This window comes from Ricinus communis, chromosome 10 (genome assembly GCF_019578655.1).
Source record: "Ricinus communis isolate WT05 ecotype wild-type chromosome 10, ASM1957865v1, whole genome shotgun sequence".
Classification (NCBI taxonomy): Eukaryota; Viridiplantae; Streptophyta; class Magnoliopsida; order Malpighiales; family Euphorbiaceae; genus Ricinus; species Ricinus communis.
Window position 1 is genome coordinate 9922314 of NC_063265.1, and position 22516 is coordinate 9944829.

Here is a 22516-nt window from a genome sequence, read left to right on the forward strand (position 1 = left end):
ATCCTTCGGATGGCAACCAATGGAGGTTAGAGTTATGAGAACAAACCATGCAAAAATCAGAGCAGAGAACCAACGGATGGCAGTTGGTTCAGATCTTCTCATATCAGTATACTGTTAATGCAAATAACTTGATTGAATTGAAAGATGCCATTTTCTTCCTGTATGCAAGCAGTACAAAAAGCTCGAATGTTTGTATCTTGATCTTAACGGTTCCTGCCTGGATTAGGTCTATGGCTACCCTATTCCAGCAATAAAAAAAAATCTTGCATAGCCAACGCTCCCAATCCCTATCCAATGACATCATTACGAAAAATATTGATGCCAAAACAGAATCATTTGTTTTCCAAATAAATATTCTAAACAAGAGGTTGGTATATGGCTATATAAACAAGTGAACTAATATCCTACATTTTCAACATATTTTAAGAACTTAAAAAAAAAAAAAAACACACACACACACACACAATTTCTCTCACGCTCCATTGCCTTTGGATGATCATGGCTTCTTAAGCTCGGAGAAGATGTATAATGCTGATGATATAACAGCTAAAATTGAATTCTATTTGTGCCGTAATGATCCAAGTTGCCTATGCAAATATTATTTTCATCTTTGTCATCAATACCCTTTCTTTTTTAAGGCAACAATTTTGTAATCCATGGAGAAATTGTCATCAAGGGATGATGACAGATTCTTGTAATGGCATAGTGCAGTAATTTGGCCAGCTTTCCATCTTATTCACAATTATTCTGATTCTTAATCAAATATATACTAATAGTTTGAAGTACAATATTTTTCCAACATATATATGCACATGATTTCTCACTGGAAGTTCAATAAGAGGGAGGGATCTTACTGGCATTCGGATGCCTCATTTCAGAAGATTAAATGATACAAAAATATTCCAAAAACATCATTAGATACAAAGCCAAAACACAATGGGGAGACGGGTCAGAGCTGCATGACGCAGATAAAATTCTTCAAGACAAAGAAACAAACAAAAGATAGGACAAGATAGACATACAGCTGCTGATGCCTCGGAACAGATTATTTCATCTTCAATAATCTTCTCCTTCATCTTCATCTTCAGCGCCTTCAGCGCCAACTTCCTCGTAGTCTTTCTCAAGAGCAGCAAGATCTTCACGAGCTTCTGAAAATTCACCTTCCTCCATGCCTTCCCCAACATACCAGTGCACAAATGCTCGCTTGGCATACATGAGATCAAATTTGTGGTCAATTCTGGAGAAAACCTCAGCTACAGCTGTATTGTTGCTTATCATACAAACTGCACGCTGCACCTTAGCAAGATCACCTCCAGGTACTACTGTCGGTGGCTGGTAGTTGATACCGCACTTGAAACCAGTTGGGCACCTGTAAGTAGAGAACAGGTATCATCTCATCAGATGTGGATGCGAAACAAAAAATGTTGATTCTCATAAATTAAGCAGATGGTTGTTAACTCACCAGTCAACAAATTGAACTGTCCTCTTTGTCTTAATGGTGGCAACAGCAGCATTAACATCCTTTGGCACAACATCTCCACGATACATTAGGCAACAAGCCATATACTTCCCATGCCTCGGGTCGCATTTGGCCATCATGCTTGATGGCTCAAACACAGCACTTGTGATCTCAGGAACTGATAGCTGTTCATGGAAAGCCTTCGCAGCTGATATTACTGGGGCATAAGAAGAGAGCATAAAATGGATTCGAGGATATGGCACGAGGTTAGTTTGAAACTCAGTAACATCCACATTAATGGCACCATCAAATCGCAAGGAAGTGGTCAAAGAAGAGATAATTTGGGATATTAAGCGGTTCAAGTTGGTATAAGTTGGTCTTTCAATGTCTAATGATTTCCTGCAGATATCATATATAGCTTCATTGTCCAGTAGGACAGCAACATCTGTATGCTCAAGGAGAGAATGTGTGGAAAGCACACTATTGTAAGGTTCGACAACAGCAGTAGAAACCTGCAATATTGTGAAATTTTTTCTGTGAGGAAATCTTGATACTTGGTAGTGAGAGCCAAGGGAAAAAAATAGTATTACAGATAACTTCCAGAAATTAAGACGTATTATATAAGACAGAGACTATGAAATACTGTAATCTTTCAACAAGAGTCATTTTCCCAAATTAACACTTTGGGTATTAGCTGTGAATTTTAAGATTGACATGTCATTCAAATAAACTCTTTGCAGTTATAAGAAAACTGGCTTATTTGTGATTAAGAAGCTGGCGCATATGAATATAAGGCACAAAAATGTTTTCTTGGACTGTTCTATAATTTATCTTAAAATATAAAGCTTGTCATAATTTACATCTCATGTCCTTTTTCTAAGGTCATTAAATAGGTACCTGAGGAGAAGGAAAGATGGTGAAGCCAAGTTTTGACTTCTTTCCATAGTCTACTGATAGGCGTTCCAAAAGTAGTGAGCCCAAGCCAGAACCAGTACCACCACCAACAGCATTAAATACCAAAAATCCTTGCAAACCAGTGCAATTGTCTGCCAGCTTTCTCACACGGTCAAGGCATAGATCAACAATTTCCCTCCCCACTGTGATCATTCAACACAAGCAAAGCAATTTAAGTGAGTGCAAACAATTCCTGTTTAACAGTGCAGCGTGATCATTTACCTGTATAGTGTCCTCTGGCAAAGTTATTAGCAGCATCTTCCTTGCCAGAAATAAGTTGCTCAGGGTGAAAAAGTTGCCTGTATGTTCCAGTTCTAACTTCATCAATGACTGTGGGCTCTAGATCAACGAATATAGCTCTTGGGACATGCTTTCCAGAGCCAGTCTCGCTGAAGAAGGTATTGAAGGAATCATGTTCAGAACCTATCGAGGTGTCACTGCAGCAGAAACATTCCAAGACCCAATTAAATTAAAATGAAGCAAGTATCGAACAACACAGTAGAGCATGGTCAAGGAATAGTAAATCAGATATAACTTCCATCAACAAAAAGTCAGATCCAGTAATTCATTGTCAATTTTTCCAAATGCACAAACCTTATTATTTTTAACATTCAAAAGAAAAGAGTATAGATTAGTGCTCTCGTTCAGCAAAATATATATGAGCTACAGCAATGACTATAAACATACATAGAGACATACTTATGTAAACTACTTTGGCAATTCAATTCTCCTTAAGAACCGAGAAACCTATAACATTGCTTGACCACACATGCTTGCCATTCAATGAAGAAAAGCGATGTAAGACAGCAAAAAAACAACAGATAGATATCAAACAACTAGCAAAGAGAAAAAGATAGAACCAGATCCTTTTTCCCCTTAACAGAAAAGCAAAAGTTTTGCGAAACCCTTGAAAAATAAAATTTTCAACCCTAAAAATGACATTGCAAGATCTGATATAAGTTCTATCAGAACACTAACACGATCAGTCTAGGTATGATTGGAAACACAACCTTAAAAATCATCTTTCACAATTGCTCCAGTTTCGACTTGGAAGAAAAGAAGATCTCAAAACGAGAATCGCCGCAAAAAGAAGTTTCAAACTTTAAACAAAAGCCAAAAGCAAAGCAATCCGATTGATCGATCGAAGCCTATGAGATCCACGATCCCTTTCTTGAAAAGATCCATATATATACACACACACACATACAAACATTTCAAGAAACCAAATTGATGATCATGTACATACAATAACTTAACAGAAAAGAAAGATACCAAAATAAAAAGATAGAGAGAAAATGAAGTGAAACCTAGACATCAATCCATCAGGTTGAATTCCATGTTCAAGGCAGTAAAGTTCCCAGCAAGAATTCCCAACCTGAATTCCTGCTTGTCCTATGTGTATACTTATCACCTCTCTCATTTTCCTTTTTCTTTCACTTTATCTCTCTCTTGATCCCGCTCCTTTCTCTTCTCTCCTTTTCTCTCTAGTCAAACAAATATTGAAGCAAGAATATTTTGCATCTGATTGAAGAAGAAGCAGAAGGAGGAGGAGGAGGAGGCAGAGAGGCAAACAAAGGACTTTTATCGGGTTAGAAAGAGAAGGCAGTTACAGGGGTCCTTATTTGTCGTCACGTGACGTCATAAATAATTTTATTTATAAGGTTTATTAATAACAAATAAAAAATAAAAATGAAGCTAAGGGGTGGGAGCCACCACTTGGCGCCAGCTGTGTGGTGATATCAAACTTTTTGCAAAGGCCAGGCTGTTCCTTTGTCGGTTTCTCTGGCCCACCCAAAATTGGCTGCTGTGCTCGCCTGCCCTCTTCTTTTCCAAGATATTTTCTTTTTGGTTCCATTTTATGAATTAGATATTTAGTTGGATAAACAAGATATTTTATTTTTTCATCAAATAAGTCTACTTTTTATTTTTGCCTAACTTTAATTTATTTCTTAAAAATTAGTGAAGTTTGATCCATCGCTATTATGTTTAGATTATTGTTGTTATGTAACAAATCAATAACTCATAATTATTCCATCTTGAAGCTATTTCTATCGGTTGATGGCAATATTTAAATTTCCTTATATTTAACTTATGTTTATTCATACATTTTATTTTGATGTTATATAAATAATTTATAATTTATTTAATTTTTATTTTGAGTTATTTATAATTTATTTAATTGTGACTTATTTTGTCTCTTATGACATATAGGTCGATGTCATTCCGCTCGTTTTATAAATTTTTAAATAAAAAATTTAAAAAAAAATTATAGTATTTACAATTTAGAATGTTTCTACGAGTCAAAGCCTCCACCTTTCAAAATCGTCTTGTAACACTGCTTTTATGGTAATAGTTAAATAGAAAAATTTAAATTTATTGAAGCTTTAATAACTTTATTTAAAAAAAGAAAAAATACTTAAGCATCAACTTCTAATCTTCCTAGGACTAACTAACATATTCTTTTTTAGCAATTATTATTTTGAATCCACAGCCAAAATCCATTTTCTATCTAATATGAATCAATTTTTAGTTTCTCTCTTTATAAAAGCACCAATTTACCCCTCTTTAATGCTTGTAGTCTTTCATTATCTTTATATAAAAAATATCTAAATAAATTAAAAATTATAATTACTTATATATAATTAATCTATTTTCATTAATAGTAGTAGCAGTTTTTCAAAATTATAATTATAGATAGATAATGTCATCGTCCATATTAATAATATTTTGAAAGAGAATTTTATTATATTAAGAATTTAAATTTTAATATGTGTTTTTAAATATTTTTTAAAATTATTGATAATAATACATATAGAATAAACTTATTTTAGCATTACCTAATAATTATATTTTGTTATTAAATTTTATATAATTAAAGAAAAATAATAGAAAATATAAGAAATTTCAAGATATACTAATAAATCAATTAACAAAAGTTTATCAAACAATTGGTATATCAGTTGTTAGTATCAATTGCTCTAAACATTTAGCCAAATAAACTTCTAGACGAAAAAATAAAATAAATTTAAAATTAGTTTATTTAGTTTATAAGATTTAAAAATAAAAAAATAATAAAATCAAGTATTCGTTTTTGTCATAATAATAGCAGGAGATATATAGAGTAAGAGACAAAAAATCATAGGACCAAAATAATGGATATTTATGCACTGCTCGGCTTCAGTGCGAAAATTGATTGGTCTAAATTATATATAGATATTTTAAAAATTTTAAACCTTTAATAATATAATTTTTATATATAATATGGTGAAAATATGTGTTTTTATCTCACTTAAGTTTAATTGTTTATTTTCAGTTAATATTAGCCAAGAGAATAAAATATGAAGCTAAATATTCAAAAAGAAGTTTAATTGAACATGTTCGTGTCAAGGCCTAAGATTAAAACGCATAGACTGCTATTTGTAAGGCCTAGCCAAAAATTACAAGGTCCAAAGAACTTTTTAGTAATTTTGTATAATTATTAGAATTTATATTAAAAGTTATTTATGGGATAATATTTGGTGGAGATAAAGATACTTATAATCTTATCTATTAGATAGACTTATATTTGGTATACATCTATATGGAGACTTATTTAAAGGATGATTCTTCTGTATATATATATCTCTGCAAATTTAATTATGGAAGAAAGACGAGAGCTCCCTCCTATCTGCTATATACATTTGTCCACCATTATTTTCTTAACGGTTCTATATAAATATTTTAGTTTAATTTTCATTATTCTTTTTAAGATTTAAGGAGTTTTTCAAGAAGTAGAGAATGAAGACCAATCATCTTCTTACTTGAAGAGATTATGGATCTAGAGGGAGCTTTACTTTATTATTTTATCTCTTTTTATTTAATACATGATCATTAAATTAATTATATTTGGCTAGTTTTCATAACTATTTAGTTTAACATTTTTTATTTTTGTACGAGTCTTGTTATTTATTTATTCAATAAATAATTCATTTACCTTCATATCCTTATTAGTTTCAGTTATTATTGTTAGTTAACCATCATATTAATTTAGCAATAATAATTGTTATGAACATATTTAGGTTGAATGTATTAGAAATATCAATCTATGTAGGTATAAAAAAATTTACTTACATCATTAGTTTGATTGATTAAAGGAAAAGGCACGTCACCGTCTTATTCATTAAATCTAGACTTAAAGTAAAATAATGAGATTATTAAGTAAAATGGCTAGTCTAAATATGGTTTTTAGCGTATAGTTTTAAATCATAAACATTTGCATTTGCATTGTATATTTATTTATTATTTGATTACTTTACTTTATGAATTTTATTCTTTTAAAATACTGATTTAAAATTTTTAGATTTATTTTTATTGTTTTATGTTAATAATTAGTTTTTATAATAAGTGTCTTCATAATTCCTTGAGAGATCGACCTTATGGTGAACTTATTCTTACTTACCAGTACTAACTTAGACACATCAACAATGCACCTAATCATTGAAATAATCAAGAAAGACATGACAAAAAAAAAGATAATAGCCACATGATGATATAAATATATTTTATTTTGATTAAGATTTTGAGTTGGAATTTTTTTTTAAAATTTTTTATAAGAGAAAATAATAGAACAAAAATAAAGAAGGGTAGGGAATTCATTTTTGTGAAAACTGTCCTTTTATTTTATATCAATAGATAAAGAAAAACTGTTGGAGTAAAAGATATATAAATTTAAATAAAATAACAGACATGCTTATTCTATATGATGATTTTTAGTAACTTTTTGAAAAATGAGTTGAAAATATTTATATAGTAATAAGAGCATTTAAAATATTGATTACAAAAAATAAAATGGATGTGAGCAAACTGAGTGGCATAATTGAAGGAATGAAATAATATGATGGAGGTAGCTGTTGAATGTCAAACTCTTCTACAAACAAAATGTTTAAATATCTTCAATAATGTGTGGTGCCACCAAATAGTATTCTGGGTGGATAGGCTGTCTCTATAGTTTATGGATGCTCCATCAAGTCTTATCTAAGTCTAGTGTTCTGAAGATTCCATTTAATTCAATTATTTAATAACATCTCAAATTACAGGATCTACCCATTTATAATTTATGGGTGTAAGCTTGAGTTTTACCCATAAATCATAATCATGCAATGCTTTTTAAAAAAGCATTATCCCTGCTACATCTCATACCTAACAAAAATTGTTTTAATTGGTTGGTCTAGTTTAAAATTAATATAAAAAAATAAAATTAAAATTAAAATTAAAATCAAATAAATTTAATTTTTTTTATATATAAACTAAATCGAATTATATCAGAGATCAAATCAAAATGAATAGAGAGAAACATAAAATCTCCTTTAGAAAATTTTATTAAAATCTAAAATAGATTAATAATAAACAAAAGGATTTGATTAGTTCAGTTAATTTGGAGGATAGAATCTATTATGTTCTGTTTAGGTTTTTTGGTCCTTGTATTAAAAAAATTCAATAAGTTAAGTTAATTTGATTAAATTATAATTTTTAACCTAAAATTGTTAATTTAATTTTAAAATCATAAATCCAAAATTTTTTGTTCACTCATATCAATGCTTGACATTGTGTAAAATAGTTCTCTTACCGTTAAGATGATCTTTAACATTTTAGGGCTTTTTTTGGGTTTGAAAATGATAATTTATCAGGGTTTTTTCATAAATCCCCAAACTCGGGCCTAAAAAATACAAATCCGAAGGCCGATCAAATCCGGGTCGGCTCTGGATGTAATGTTCTTGTGGATAGAACCGATCCGAGATAAGGCCCGAGAAGATACAAATGAGAAGAATAGCATCACTGTAGCAGTAAAGAAAAGAAACCATTAAGAATGGCAGCAACAGGTACAGTGAAAGCGGTGGCTCTTATAACGGGAGACCCTCATGTTAAAGGCTCTCTTCAGTTTATACAGCAAACCCATGGTCTCTTTTTCTTTCTCTTTCTTTTCACTTCTTTGGTTATGTGAATTTCATTACATAGAGAAATTTTTCTATTTATGTATGTTTGTATTTATTTATCTTTTTCTTGATTGTTTATTGGAACATGAATATACTACAGGGCCTACCTATGTAACAGGGAGGATATCAGGTCTATCACCTGGCCTTCATGGGTTCCATATTCATGCTCTTGGCGATACCACCAATGGCTGCAATTCAACTGGTACTCTCCCTCTCTATTCTATTTCTTTATTGGGTGTTGGGCCAAGCTCATTTCTTTCTATCTTGCTGAAGTTGAGATGCCTTTTGAATTTGAAAATACAGTTCTCTCTTTTTATATGCAGTTTCATGTGTAAAAACTTGGCTGCAATTGCAATATGTGGTTAATATATCTGTCACTGATCTTACTTGAACATTAGGACCGCACTATAATCCATTAAAGAAGAACCATGGAGCTCCATTCCATGAAGAACGCCATGCAGGGGATTTGGGCAACATTGTCACCGGCTCCGATGGTATCTGCTGTTTCTGTTGTCTATAATGTATTTTTGCTAAGTTGTAGAACAAGGCATAATCCAATAATTTTAGCCTAATTTCTCGCAGGAATTGCTGAGATTTCAATTAAGGACATGCAGGTAATTCTCAGATAACTGCAGCAAGGATGGTTTTCTTATACAGTGAATTATAACTTTTTCATTCGACATCACTATGGAATTTGAGAGCATTAATATCCTCACATTAAATGATTGCATGTTCTATAAATTTATAACAGAATGATTTCATGCTGACTGAATTGCATGTCTTAAGTTTAGCCGAAGTTTCGAGTGTGATACTTTTAGCTTACAATAGTAGTAAAGTCTCTCTCTTGGTTTCAACTTGTAGATACCGCTGACTGGGCCGCATTCCATATTGGGGAGGGCTATTGTTGTGCATGCTGACCCCGATGATCTTGGGAAAGGTAATAAGGTTATGGCGGTTTGCAAAATATCTGCAAATTAGATTTAAAATTCATGCATCTTGGAAGCCTTCTAGACAGTAGTTGGTGGAGTATAAAACTTGACAACAGCTAGCAAAAAAAAAAGGCTATAATCTGTATATAATATATACGTTACAAGTATAGCCTAGTTTTTTATGAGCTTCATCATCACATCCAAAATCAACTACTTTGATCTTTGATAAAGTGCTACAGCTTCTACTTCTAAGTTTGTCTTCAGCAAGTTGCATCTCATGAAAGTCTATCCGGTTATTCTTCTAAATCTGGTAGCTCTTCACACATTGTGAGATAAAACTAGCTTAGATCTTCACTATAGAACTTGCTTTTGTCCTATGTCTTCTTTGCTGCATCCCGACCTTGATGGAGTTTATTTGATTATGAGGCCATTCTGTTTCATCTTCGTGCCGACGGGCACTCCTTCAACTTAACTCATTTTCATTCATCGTCAACATATACATATACATATACATATATATATATATGTATATATATAGTATAACTTGTCTGAGCTAAGTTTTATTAGATTTTAGTGTGATTGTGTTGGCCTGACATTTCATAATGAGGGACTCTGCATGAAGTGAAGACGGGAAATTGCTTTATACGACTAGCATGTGGAAAAGAAAATATACATTAATGATAGAGAAAGAATCACCTAGTTTTTGGCTTCACTTGACAGAGTCCCAGGAGAGGGGTTATCTGGATATTAGTATTGCACTTCAGCTTTTTTTGCAAGATACTTTTATAAGTTTGCAATGGGAGAGAGAATCTGGTACTGAATTCCTATAATCCTATTTGAAATAAGCATAAAGAGATGAGGGAAAAAATCTTTAACTAAATCTTAGACTCTGGTTGATATAACTTGTCACCTGTCTGTAGGTTTTTCAACCTCATCCTCATATCCATTGAAAGAAAATCTACATGTTCTAGCCACCAAAACTAAAATTTCAGCTTCAAATCCCTTAATTTCAATTCCCTTGTATCCAAATACAACCTATGTGTGAGGTTGAATAATAGGATCCAATGCATTCTTGACGACAGGCATTTCAGCTGCTTGAGATGAAAGGGGACACCTGATATCAATCATGTGCCACTAATGTTCATACGATTAGATGTTCTTGGTGGATGGGAGAAGTAAGTTAAGATTTGAATCGGTGGTAGAGTTGTTGGCTATTTGGAGGGAATATCATGAGTAATTTTAGAGGGTATGCGTTATTATATTGGACTATATGGGGATGTAATAAAAAGCAGGGAATTCGAGGTTGAAGTACTATTTGGAGTAAAGTCGTGCTTTATAAGCTGTGTGTATGTCTTCCATTTGTTGCCATTTAGTTTCTTGTTTTCAGTTTGTTGGAAATGTTAAAATGGATGTCTGTCACATTTACGCATTGAATTATTTCGCTTTATAGTTTTCGGACTATAAATAATTACAAGAGTTAATTCACAGGTGGGCATGAACTTAGCAAGACTACAGGGAATGCAGGTGCAAGAGTTGGTTGTGGTAAAATTCCATACTCTGCTTAATTTAAATGTTACCTTTTAGTTATGCTTCTAGTGGGTATAATTAGTGGGACGGGAGATGGAATGCGATACAAGAGCTATGATGCATCCTTTTATTTGTTTAACCCTTTTACATATTCCATTTCTGACGTTGATTTTGGACAGGCATCATTGGACTTCAATCATCTGTTTAGGATTTGATTTCTCTAGTCATTTGGAAACTTAGCTAAGATGTTCTCTTCCGAAAATGAAAAGCAGAAGTGGAAGGAAGGAAGAAGAATATCTTAAGATTTGCTGGCTTAGCCAATTTACATGATTGCAAGTTGTAGATTCCTAATAATCAAAACCTCTGGATATACAGATTGTCGATGTGTCAGAATGGAGTCTTAAAGGTCCGTCTGAATTATATACAATCTCTGGAAGTTATTGGTAAATATTTTAAGATATCTCAACTGGTCTAACTGCAATGACCCTTGCTCAAAGGGAAGAAATTGAAATTCTTGCTTTTCCATTCACTAGTAAATGGTTTTCTTGGTGATATTTGCTTCGTAACAAGGAAATCGCTTACCAGGGTAAGTTAAGAAAAACCCGAAATGCTTGTATAAATAGTAGAGAACTCCCCATGGGCATGTAAAATAAAAAAGCCTCTTGCAGGCATTACCTTTCCAGGTAGCTTAACATAGCATTTAATATAGCAACTCTACTAAGATGATTCCCAAATCATTGAATATTCGATAAGGTATTTTTACTCTTGCAGGCTGGGTATTGCAATCCAATTTGATTTCCGGTTTCTCCTTTGTGATCGTATCTTTCCACTTTTTAACTAACATCAGACGCATTGCACTAGATTTCAAGTGTGCCATCCATCTAACGAATATGTGAAACCAAGAAAATGAAATTACACCTCCATCTAACGAACATTTTGTCTATAAATAAAGCTTACTCCAGGATCTAACAATATATGCAACACACTGTAACATCCAACAGAAAATATAGTATTTTGTCATTAAAACCAACCACTTCTTTCGGCCAGTATCATCTGATAGTTTAACCTACAGGACATCAAGATAAGCACAGGTTGTGAAGTTGAAAAGAATTTAGATTGCATGACCAGGGGATGATCTTCAAATATGAAGCAGGGCCCTGCACATGAGCCTCAGCACTTCGATTACTCATCCAGCTTCATAATCCAGAATGCTTTTACCCTCTCAACCAGGTGTTCCTATATGATGAGTTGTCACGCAATGAGGCATCATGAGGCTTGTATTCCATAACATACCCGTGGGGAAGCTTTAAGTGCCTTTTGATTGAATCTCTTAGAGCCATCACAGCCTAATGTGACATGAAAGGAGAGGTTGATGCTTTACATTTTCGGGAAGAATAAAAAAGGGAAAAGAAATCAGCAACCAATAATTACTGACCTGATGATCAGATGCATTGCGATTCCAAACACTGACTATATCCTCATTAAAGCGAATGCTTAGTACTGCACCACAAATGTTATCCCCGTACTCAAGTTGGTCTCCTACTAATGCAAGCACCTGTAAGCGCATTGGAACATATATGATAAATACCAATTCCAGGAATTCTGAAACAATTGGAAAAGCCACCAGTACAACTGCAGTCATCAGTGAGGTTAAATAGAAGGATGATACAAATGCAACTAAAGATGACAAGGAATAAATCTAACTTAAGTTAGGAATATAAAAATTCTCAAAACTGTTACAAGTCGCACTATCACCTGGTATTCTTTCTACCAAATTCCACTTACAGAAACTCTAAGCTTATATCAACTAAAACCTAATATGCATACATTAAAAAATAAAAGAGTGGCAATCATGCATGCAAATACAGACGACTACTGCAGGTGTTGGTGCCTGTGATCGGCATTCATGCATAATACATTTTCTAATAGTAGAACAACTTTTACAAGCCTTCATTAGGGATCCTTGAAACAAATGGAGCCAATGCTAGTTGAGCAACATTAAATTGGTGGAGAGCAGCAAAGCTCTTGAATGTAAAACTCAATTTCCTCTTACCAAATCCTCCCAAAAGCGAGCTGAGACAGCCTTTTTGAATCTTATTATCCACTTGCCACCATTGGAGTTAGCAGAATCCTGACAGATAACAATGCCCAAACTATTTATGTTATATTGAAAATTTAGCAGCAATTGTGGAATCACCACCTATAATAGAAGGCAGTCAAAAACTATCAGAAGGTTGGGTTTATGACGAGACCTCCCATAGGGGACGGATTCCCTCCTTGAAAAGATGCAGATCAGTGGGACTAGGCAAAGCAGAAGATCGAGCCAAGTGACAATAGCAGACCCAAAATCCTTCGACCTACATAGACGCTAAAGGTCCAATCAGCAAAAATGAATGACAGAAACTATGTTTGGATGATGATATGTCTCACGTTCACAATAGTACTTACCGTACTGAATTCCACAATTTTCTTTATATTGTCCTCATATGATGTTTGGGTTCGAACTCCAGGTGTTCGGCGAGTGTACCAGAATACAAACTTGTGCTGATCACAGATAAAGCAAAGCCAAATAAGCACTACTAAAACAAAGTAAGTTCTAAATTATAAATGTAAAGCAGAAATGAGTAAAGCAAATTCATTAACAACAGCATACTTATTAGTAAAGGTGAAAGGCTTCAAGTTAGATTTAATATAATACTAATATGCTTGCAGATTGATGGTGTGGCTTCAGCATGCCTTAATCAAAATAATGATAACCCCATCTTTACTTCCTATGTCAAAAGAGAAGTTGAGCTTGCTTCCAGTGGCATGACTACAATTCACGTATGAAGAACGGCAAAGTTATAAGACAGAAAGGGAGAGAAAGATATAAAGAAAAGTAAACCAGCTGATTTGGTCAGTGGTTTGACAATGAATAATTTTTAAAACTAAATGGCATGCTTCTATAGCACATGGCTAGGAATTTAATTGAATAGCCATATTTCCTAATATAGAAGTGGAACATAAAACTGTGTTAACTTGTGGAGTAAGAGAATCTACAATGCTTTATTTATAACATGTTGATTAACAGCATAAGCAAATGAAAGTCGGACTATATTCCTTTCTGTAATCATCTTTCAAGAGTACCAAGAACTTATTAATCTTAAATTTCAAAACTTGAACTCCCACAGGCAATATCCAGTTAGGAATTCATGCTAGAGGTTTGTGCTTCCAATTGCTAAAACCCTACAACAAGGTGACTTCAAGTTCTGCTTGGAAATAATTCTCCAAGCCGAGCTAGACACTAAAATGTCAAGGTTTGTGGTTCTGAATTCCTAAAATTCTCTACCACAGAGATATAATTTGCACATCAATGATACAAGGTATCAAGACCTAAAACTCTAGAATCAGAATGCAAAAACTATCAATAATACAAGATAACAGAGCTAGGTCGTTGCCAATAGAATATAAATTTGCACATCCATTCTTTCTTCCATATTTCTCAATCTTCAATTCTAGTCAACAAAACTCAATCTTCATATAAACTTGCATACACACACACACACTCTCCTCTCTCTCTCTCTCTCTCTCTCTCAACAAGACTAAACTACTAAACCTAGTGGTTGATTACATTTATATTATAACACTTCTATAATGCTTCAGTTGGCTTTAGCCGCCTAAACAAGCCAATCCTAAAACCTAACGCTTAAAACTTCAATCTTAATTTCTTTTTAATAACATAACTACAATAATACCTCACTCAAAAAATAGCAATCATGATCCATCGAGAAAAACAAAAAAGATCTTTATACACACAAAGATACAGAATCAGACACTGCAACACAGAGAAACATTATTCGGAGGACCTTGAGAGGATGCAAGCCAGCTTTGAGCTCACGTGCTTGGCGTTCTTCCGTTTCCTTATCCATAATAAGATCATTTGATGCTGAATCTGTATTATTCTTATTGTTCTTCTCCGTTTCCTTCTTCTCTGTGATCTCCATTCTTATCCAAACCCTAAATTGCTAATCGTCTGTTTGGATTCTTTTTTTCCTTATAAAAACAATGAACGGAGAGAGAAAGAGGAGGAATCGAAGTACGCTGTTTCTTCTTTTCAATTCCAGACTCGGGAGGACAGATTTTTGGTACCTTTGGACACAGGGATAAACTAATCCTCCTACTGGTTTGGCCTGTGAAAAGCTTAAACTCGAACTCGAACTTATTCGAGTCAAGTTGGAGACCAATCCAACTTAAATAATAAATTTATTAAAATATGAATTATAATTATTAAATTTAGATTAATTAGATAATTTTATAATTATTAATATACATATGATTATTAATATTTATAGAAAACTATATAATTTTTAAGTATCTATTATATATAAGAAAATAATTAATTTATTAAATTTAGATATAAATATTTTATTAATTATATATGAATTCATGTTAAAATTTTAAAAATCGTATGTTATAACTGGATTGCATTAACATATATATTTTATTTTCTTATGGATAAAATCTATAAATGTTTTGAATAATTTGTAATTAATTCAGCTAAGTTATATTTTTAAGTAGGTGGAATAAATTTTTTAAATAAATTAAATAAATTATTTTAAGCTTATCTAAATTATAAAATCACATTTATCTCCTTTTATGATTAAGCTACAAATATTTAACATTAAACTTATCCTTGGACGGTACACAAATTCTTCTTCTTTTATTGTTTGTTAAAAAAGATAATTCTTCATTTACTTATAAATTGGAGTAAGGAAGTCCTTTTTTGTCTATTTATTCCAGCAATAAATATTTTAATCATGATTAAAGTGGGAAGGTATTTCTCCTATGAACCCTATTTGACAAAGTATATTAATAATAATAGCATTGCAGTTGCAGAAATAACATTTCTTTTTAAAATAAAGTCTCTGAATCCATTGGAAAAGGAATAACATAAACAACAAAAAGAGAGTCAAAGCCTCCAAAATATAAAATTCCACCAACAAAAAAAGAAAGCACAGTGCCAAGGTTTCAATATAATGTATTATATACAAAGATCAATTTTATTGTCAATTTGTCCAAAGCATCAAATGCTCTTTACAGTCCAAAGAGCATCATTATGGTGTTTTTTTTTTAAATTTAAATTTAAAAAGTACAATATATATATAAATAAAGATTTTAATTACTTTATTTTTATTTTATAAATATTAATAATTATAGATTTCTTAACTTTTCTTTATACAAAATAAAATAAAATAAAATTCTATTAACTAATGAAATATATAAAATTTTATAATATATTTATTATGTTTAAAATAAAGGCAAATTTAATTCTCTAAATAGAAAAATTCAACAAATCTTTTATTTTAAATTAATAATTAATATTTTTCTTTAAAATAATAAAATTAATATATAAATAATTCGTTAAGAAAATTCTTCTGCAGCAGAGTTTTTTTTTATTTTAAACAGCTAATATTTATAATAAAATTATTTTAAAAAATTATATATATTTTAAACAGCTAACTTTTATAATAAAATATATTCTAAAAAAATTATATAAAGAGAATAAAATATTAAAACAAATTAATAATTTTTTACATATTATTTTTTATAAATATTATTAATTTCGATTTTTTAACTCTTATTAGAAGAAAATATAGAATTAAATAGATTAATAAATCAATGAAAGTCCACATGGAGAGGTTAAGCCAAACATAGAGACCTTAAACTGATTTCTTAATTTATATTTAAAATATAAAAGATTATTAAAATTTATTTTATATCTCTTAAATAAATAATTTAATATATAAAAATATATTGAGACGAATGAATATTAAAAGAAATTATTTGGTAAGTGAGAAAAAATGAAGAAAAGAAAGGAAATGGGAAGAAAGCAGGCAGTCCACAGGTAATGTTGACAATTAAAATGAGCCATTTATGAATTTATTACATCATCCACTCCTAATTCACCATCTTTGACACTGACCCATCCTTCAATGACCAATACCTTGATCCAGATAGAGACTATAGAAAAATCAGACACCAAAAAATAAAATTAAAAAATTAAAAAAGAAAGTTTTACTATAAACATAAAACCCAATTCAAAGATTGTTTCTTTTCTGTTGTTCTTGAATCCTAACTAATAGGTGGAATTAGTATTTTCAGAGTTGGAGAAACAACCCATTTATTTCTTGTTCTTGTTTTTGTTAGCTGGGATTTTTCTTTTATCAAGAAAAAGATTATACATAAATTAGAGTCTTTTTGAGGTTTCTTCCCTAATTTTCCCTCCTCCTTGCTGTTTATTCTCGATTCTTATCCTCTTCTATGGCTCTGGTCTCTATTTTCTTTCTATGTATTGGCGCTTTGTCTTCGATTGGATTCATTTCAGCTTCAGGATCTATTTGCCTTAATGAATCTTCTTTGCTATTATATGATCTTCAATCTCAATGCCCTCTCGAGATCTTCCCAAATCCCCCTCTCCAGGTACTTCCTATTTATTCGTTTATTTGGTCGTATATTCTGATGTTAATATTTTTTTATTATGTTTTTTGTTTAATTTTGTATGCGGGTTCTTTATATTTTATTTGTTTGATTTGTTAACTTGATGAGATTTCTTGTTGCTCTTAGTTTATATTGATCCACTCAGTTGATATTTGTTTATGGGTATTTGTATTTTTAGGCTTAGTTTGCACGGTGTTGTTGATTGTTATGTGCCATTTTGATTTACTATTGTATATGTTAGGCATTTTGATTTTTTAGTGGAATTTGGCTGGTGGAACAATGATTGATGATTGACCATTGCACATGTTGATTTTCTGTTCTGTCTGTTTGTATTTTTGTAAAATTTGCTTCTTGTTCTGAATTTAACTAGGGAAACAACTACTGGTTGTTAATTTGGATTATGACTCCTTTTAAAGTGCTTATGTGATGTTTCACAGGCCCTTTAGCTTGAAGATGGGCAACTATAGTAATGTATTGTACAGCTGCAAGGACATGTGTAATCCTTGATTTTTAAAGCTAGATATGATTTTCATGAAAGAATCCCAAGATATTATTACGGTCTTTGTCCTGTGCTTCTAAGCAGTATCAATTTATGATTTATGAGCTAGCATGCTTGTAGTAAATATGTGAAGAATCTAAAGGAGACTAGAAACTGATACATACAGCTGTCAAATTTTGGCTTCTAGAATAATGTGTGAATCGTTTCTTCTCACTAATATTGTCAAGAGCATCGAAGTTTTGACAGAACAAGAGGTTGCAAGGTGATTGTGTGAAAGAAGAATTTAGATGGTCTGGAGATATTTGTTGTATTCTGCAGAAACTTTTCTCATTTTCTCCACTTTCTTTTTTTTTTTTTCCCTTAACCTGACCTGCTCAAAGAAATGCAAGAGAAGCTTCAAGTCTTCTTACTATTGAAGCTTAAAGTACATAACTATTATGAACCCATTAGTTATGCGTGTGAAAGTAGTTGACTGGAAATAAATTTCAAATTTAGTTGGAATAGCTATAAGATATCACCTTCTGGGGTCATAAAAATTCTGGTTGTCTTCTTTTTTCTAGTGTTTTTGTGCTTATCTCTTCAGCTTCTTATGTATGCATAGATGAATCAGATTATTACATTTTTAAACATTCTTCATCCTGTTTCAGGCTTTCGGGTACAAACAAATGTTACCTCCCTCTATCATAAAGGTTAATGGTCAGGTCCTTTTTGTTACTTCTGGAGGGCTACCTTTGATGATCATAAGTAGTTAGTAGTCATTTTAGAAGCATGATTCTCTACTTGCCTTACCTTCTGAATGTGAACTCCCACAAACCTATAAATGCCACTAATTTGCTTATTGTTTACTCATTCATTAGTACTCCTTCTATGGGCCTACAAAGACACTGGCAATTCAATACCTTAGTAGAGGTAAGGGATGAGAGGAATACTTCAAATAGCATTAATTTTGTTCACGGGAATAAGAGGGCATAATAAGATTATGGCCCTGGATTTTGCATTACTCTTGTTAGCAAGTTGTATGTTTCTGTTAGAATTGAATTTAGAAATAGGATCAGTGACGGTGAAACTAAGGATGTTAGTTCAGTGTACGGTCAGGAGTAGTACGAATTTAAATATTGGAGACTCGCCAAAGTTAGAGGAGCAACTATAGAAAAATACAATATATATACATATAACTTTTCTAAACCTACCCTTTCCTCACCCTGCATCTTTTGTTAGTGAAGGAAATGTGGAAGTGGAAGAAGAGAAGGTGAAGGGAGAGGAGAGAGCTTCTACCCTACTAAGGATTGAGAAGATGATAGCAGCCGAACGCTTGAGAAAAGAGAGTATTGTTCTTATGTCCTTATACTCTGTCTTATGCTGAGTTCTTGTGGCAATATGGAAGCCAGTGACAGGAATCTTAACTTGTCTATTTGGCCACTCTTCTGTAGTGGGACAAGGCTCTATGAAATAGCAATTAACTAATTTCTATAAGTTAGTGTATGTGTCATGTAAACAGAAACCGTGCACATTTTGATGCTTTTCACCCTTTTCACTGTTTCTGCTGGTAGAACCTCATGTAATTGCATTTAAAAACTAGGTAGCCAAATCAATTTCTTCCTCATATGACTTATGGAAGGTCAAGGTTAGTAGTGAAATGCTCGTTTTATCAAATCAGCTTAGTGGTTATTGGCGTAATATGCGCATGAAAGAATAGAGGACCTAATACCTCTACAATGATGTGGTGGAAGCCTAATTACCTAAGAGGAGAGAGACATGTGGCTGTAAAGAATAAGGTATTATGATACGGGTTTTGGAACCACGACAGAGATGCAAATGCCATGTAAGGTTCAGATGGCTACAAAAACTTGAATAAATGAAATAGTGGAAACTCTATGTATCACTAAGGTAGCATAACTGAAATGAAGAAGTACTATGTCTATTGTAATCATCAAATATCCTCTAATTGAAGGGAAAGTACTAAAAACTGCAATGTGATCAGTAATGATGCATGGTACTGAATATTGGATCGGAATAACCAACATGCCTCTAAGATGAGTACAGTAGAGATGATGCTGAAGATGGTGGGTACGAGTAAGATAAAATTAGGTTGCACATATCCATAAGGAAGATAGATGTAGCACTCTTTAAGGGACTTGTGGAGGCAATAACTGAGACTGTTTTATTATGTCCATTATTCATTGGCAGATGCACTCATATCAAAGTCTGAGCATGTTCGAATTATGGAAGGGAAAAAGTCAACAAATGTAGGATGACGTCATTGACACTGCGTGAAGTGGTAAAATATGGTTTGGCATCTTGAGACCTTTCTGAAAACATAATCATAAAGGGCTACTGCATTGGAGTTAACCACAATTTATATGCCTTTCCGTCCCTGACCTTTTATTCATCTTTTGTGCTGTATTTTTTCTTCTTGCCATTCTTTCTTTTATATAATAAATGTCACTGGCTTTGATCTGCATTTGCACATATGCAGTATCCACCTGTACCGCATTTTGTGGCTTACTTAAATTCTATTCGCATCGTGTTTCCTGTTCTATTATCACATATATAATGTTTCCTTCTTCTCAAAATCCATGTTTTGTATTGTTTCCTAATGCTGAATGGCTTGTTTATTTGTTGTCAACCCAGTGCTGAATTAGCTATTACCTTTTTGAATAGGTTGATGGGAACTTCCTGGACAGAGCTTTGGCTTCAAATCAAAGGAACTCTTATACATCCGTACTCTTCTATGCTTCGTGGTGCCCATTTTCACGCATCATCTGCCCTAAATTTGATATGGTTGGCTCCATGTTCCCTCAAATAGAACATTTTGCTATTGAGCAATCATCAGCCGTCCCAAGGTGATGCCTTTAACTTGACCTCCTCTAGTATTATGGTATGATCTAACTTAACTAGTATTATGTTATGATCTAACTTAAATCAAGGATATAAGCTACTCGTTATTACTTCTGTTTCCATATGCCAAATGCTTGAACAATGACAGGGCTGCATGCTTAGAATGTGCGATATATAGTTATGCACACATGCATTTGTGTACTGATGCATGCACAAATTGCTATTTTCATCTCTAGATTTGGTATCATTATTGAAACTTGAATTACAGAACTTGGTTCCCTGCGCTAATAGAGGTAGAACTTTATGCTGAGTTTAAAGGTCATTTGTTTTTTCCTCTTCTTTTTGAAATCAATCAATACCCCAGGGTGGCTTTTTCCTGAATTTCTTAGGTTTGTTCCTCTGTACATGGTGTATGCCCTATCCTTTTAGTATTTTTATTACCTTTACTATGTGTCTCAGTCTATACAAATGACTATTCTTTGGAGGTTGCGTTTGGATGTCTAGGTTGTTTGACTGGGCTGTATTTTCTACTGATGTCTGGGTGTTCTTGTGCTTCGCAGTATATTCTCGAGATATGGAATCCGTAGCTTGCCTACAATATTAATGATCAATCAGACATCTAAGGTGCAATATCATGGGCCCAATGATATACAATCCCTTGTTCAATTTTACGAGAAAACTACAGGTACTTTATTTTTATGTATGGAATCGGGTCTACAATTGATGTATCTTCCTTGTCAATGTTCAAAATCTGCTTCACTGTTTTTAAAAATCAAGTATGTCTGTGATTTCAGGGATCAAACCAGTTCAATACTTGGCTGAATATGAGCCAAGTGGTTTAGATGGTTGTGGAAAATCAATCATGCAGCCATGGTATGGGTCTTCCTTGGAGGAGGTGATGAAAAGGGAAGCCTACTTAGTACTTGCAGCGATGTTCCTTTGTCTACGAGTACTGCTATATATATCTCCTAAAGTGTTATCTCATCTCAGGGCTTTCTATGTGTTATATCTTCCCCATTTCAACTTGGAAAAATTTGGTGAGACGAGTCAATTATTTGGCCGAATCCTACACATGATTGATGTGAGGAGGATTTGGACCAGGATTAGATTATGCAAGACCAGGAACTTCCATCAAGGTGCCAAAAATTGCAGGGTTTGGGCTTCTTCCCTAGCTTCTGTGTCGTTGGGTGAATCTTCATCATCAGCTAGATCACCACCCTAATGCATTTTCTATTCCTATGGGGTTTGGATGAGGCCAGAAAATAGCCTACTGATGATGTTATGAATTACAACTGTTTTGATGCTCAAGGACAGGTAGTCTCTCCCTGTATTCCCAACTCTTTCTCTCTCTCTCTCTCTCTCTCTCTCTCTCTCTCTCTCTCTCTCTCTCTCTCTCTCTCATGTTAAATTTTAGTACAATTAGTGATGATGATGATGATGATAGCTCAAGCTGTTGTCCTTTGTTTTAGTTTTGGGAGGAAGTAAAACAGGCATGTAAATCTGAGAACAGCTTTTCCTTTTTTGTATATTATTTTTCACTTGGAGAAACATCTTTACACTTTAGTGGAATGTAAGCATATCATCTCTCTCTCTCTCTCTCTCTCTCTCTCTCTCTCTCTCTTATGGGGAAGATAGAAATTTGATCAAAACCCCGAATTTAAGTGTGACCAACTGACCATAATGTGCCCTACCCAGCAGAAAGAGAATTCCTGTGGCAGTGTGTCCTTTAAGATGGGGTGTGTCCTAAACCCTAAACTTGAGGCCTTACAGCCGATTTTCTTCAATTTAATTATATTTGTTAGGGTTTGCAAGTTCTTAATTGCACCATCCATTATAGAGCTTTGCTGATGGTTGCCATGTT

The 22516-nt window shown here is 32.9% G+C and overlaps 4 protein-coding genes across 5 annotated transcripts; 2 read left to right on the forward strand and 2 right to left on the reverse strand.

Moving 5' to 3' along the window:
- Positions 1-830: 830 nt before the first annotated feature.
- On the reverse strand, positions 831-3992 carry LOC8276496 (tubulin alpha-5 chain). Its single transcript, XM_002525370.4, has 5 exons — positions 3721-3992; positions 2636-2850; positions 2357-2556; positions 1463-1971; positions 831-1369 (listed from the first exon to the last, which is right to left on the reverse strand). Exons 1-5 carry the CDS (start codon positions 3831-3833, stop codon positions 1057-1059), a joined length of 1350 nt encoding a protein of 449 aa, XP_002525416.1. The 5' UTR covers positions 3834-3992; the 3' UTR covers positions 831-1056.
- Positions 3993-8102: 4110 nt separating this feature from the next.
- Positions 8103-11378, forward strand: LOC8276497 (superoxide dismutase [Cu-Zn] 2). The gene is made up of 7 exons (XM_002525371.4): positions 8103-8349; positions 8486-8587; positions 8784-8879; positions 8968-8999; positions 9247-9322; positions 10803-10856; positions 11021-11378. Exons 1-7 carry the CDS (start codon positions 8259-8261, stop codon positions 11047-11049), a joined length of 480 nt encoding a protein of 159 aa, XP_002525417.3. The 5' UTR covers positions 8103-8258; the 3' UTR covers positions 11050-11378.
- A 456-nt stretch (positions 11379-11834) lies between these two features.
- On the reverse strand, positions 11835-14955 carry LOC8276498 (eukaryotic translation initiation factor NCBP). Of its 2 annotated transcripts, none has more exons than XM_002525372.4 (6): positions 14687-14955; positions 13290-13385; positions 13094-13198; positions 12895-12972; positions 12277-12396; positions 11835-12187 (listed from the first exon to the last, which is right to left on the reverse strand). In XM_002525372.4, exons 1-6 carry the CDS (start codon positions 14822-14824, stop codon positions 12056-12058), a joined length of 669 nt encoding a protein of 222 aa, XP_002525418.1. In that variant the 5' UTR covers positions 14825-14955; the 3' UTR covers positions 11835-12055. The 2 variants fall into 2 exon arrangements, with proteins under 2 accessions (XP_002525418.1, XP_048225572.1); XM_048369615.1 differs by having other exon boundaries at positions 14576-14706.
- A 1744-nt stretch (positions 14956-16699) lies between these two features.
- On the forward strand, positions 16700-22249 carry LOC8276499 (5'-adenylylsulfate reductase-like 5). The gene is made up of 4 exons (XM_002525373.4): positions 16700-17300; positions 20479-20660; positions 21216-21340; positions 21450-22249. The coding sequence occupies exons 1-4, from the start codon at positions 17142-17144 to the stop codon at positions 21875-21877; spliced, it is 894 nt and encodes a 297-aa protein (XP_002525419.2). The 5' UTR covers positions 16700-17141; the 3' UTR covers positions 21878-22249.
- The last annotated feature ends 267 nt before the right edge of the window (positions 22250-22516 follow it).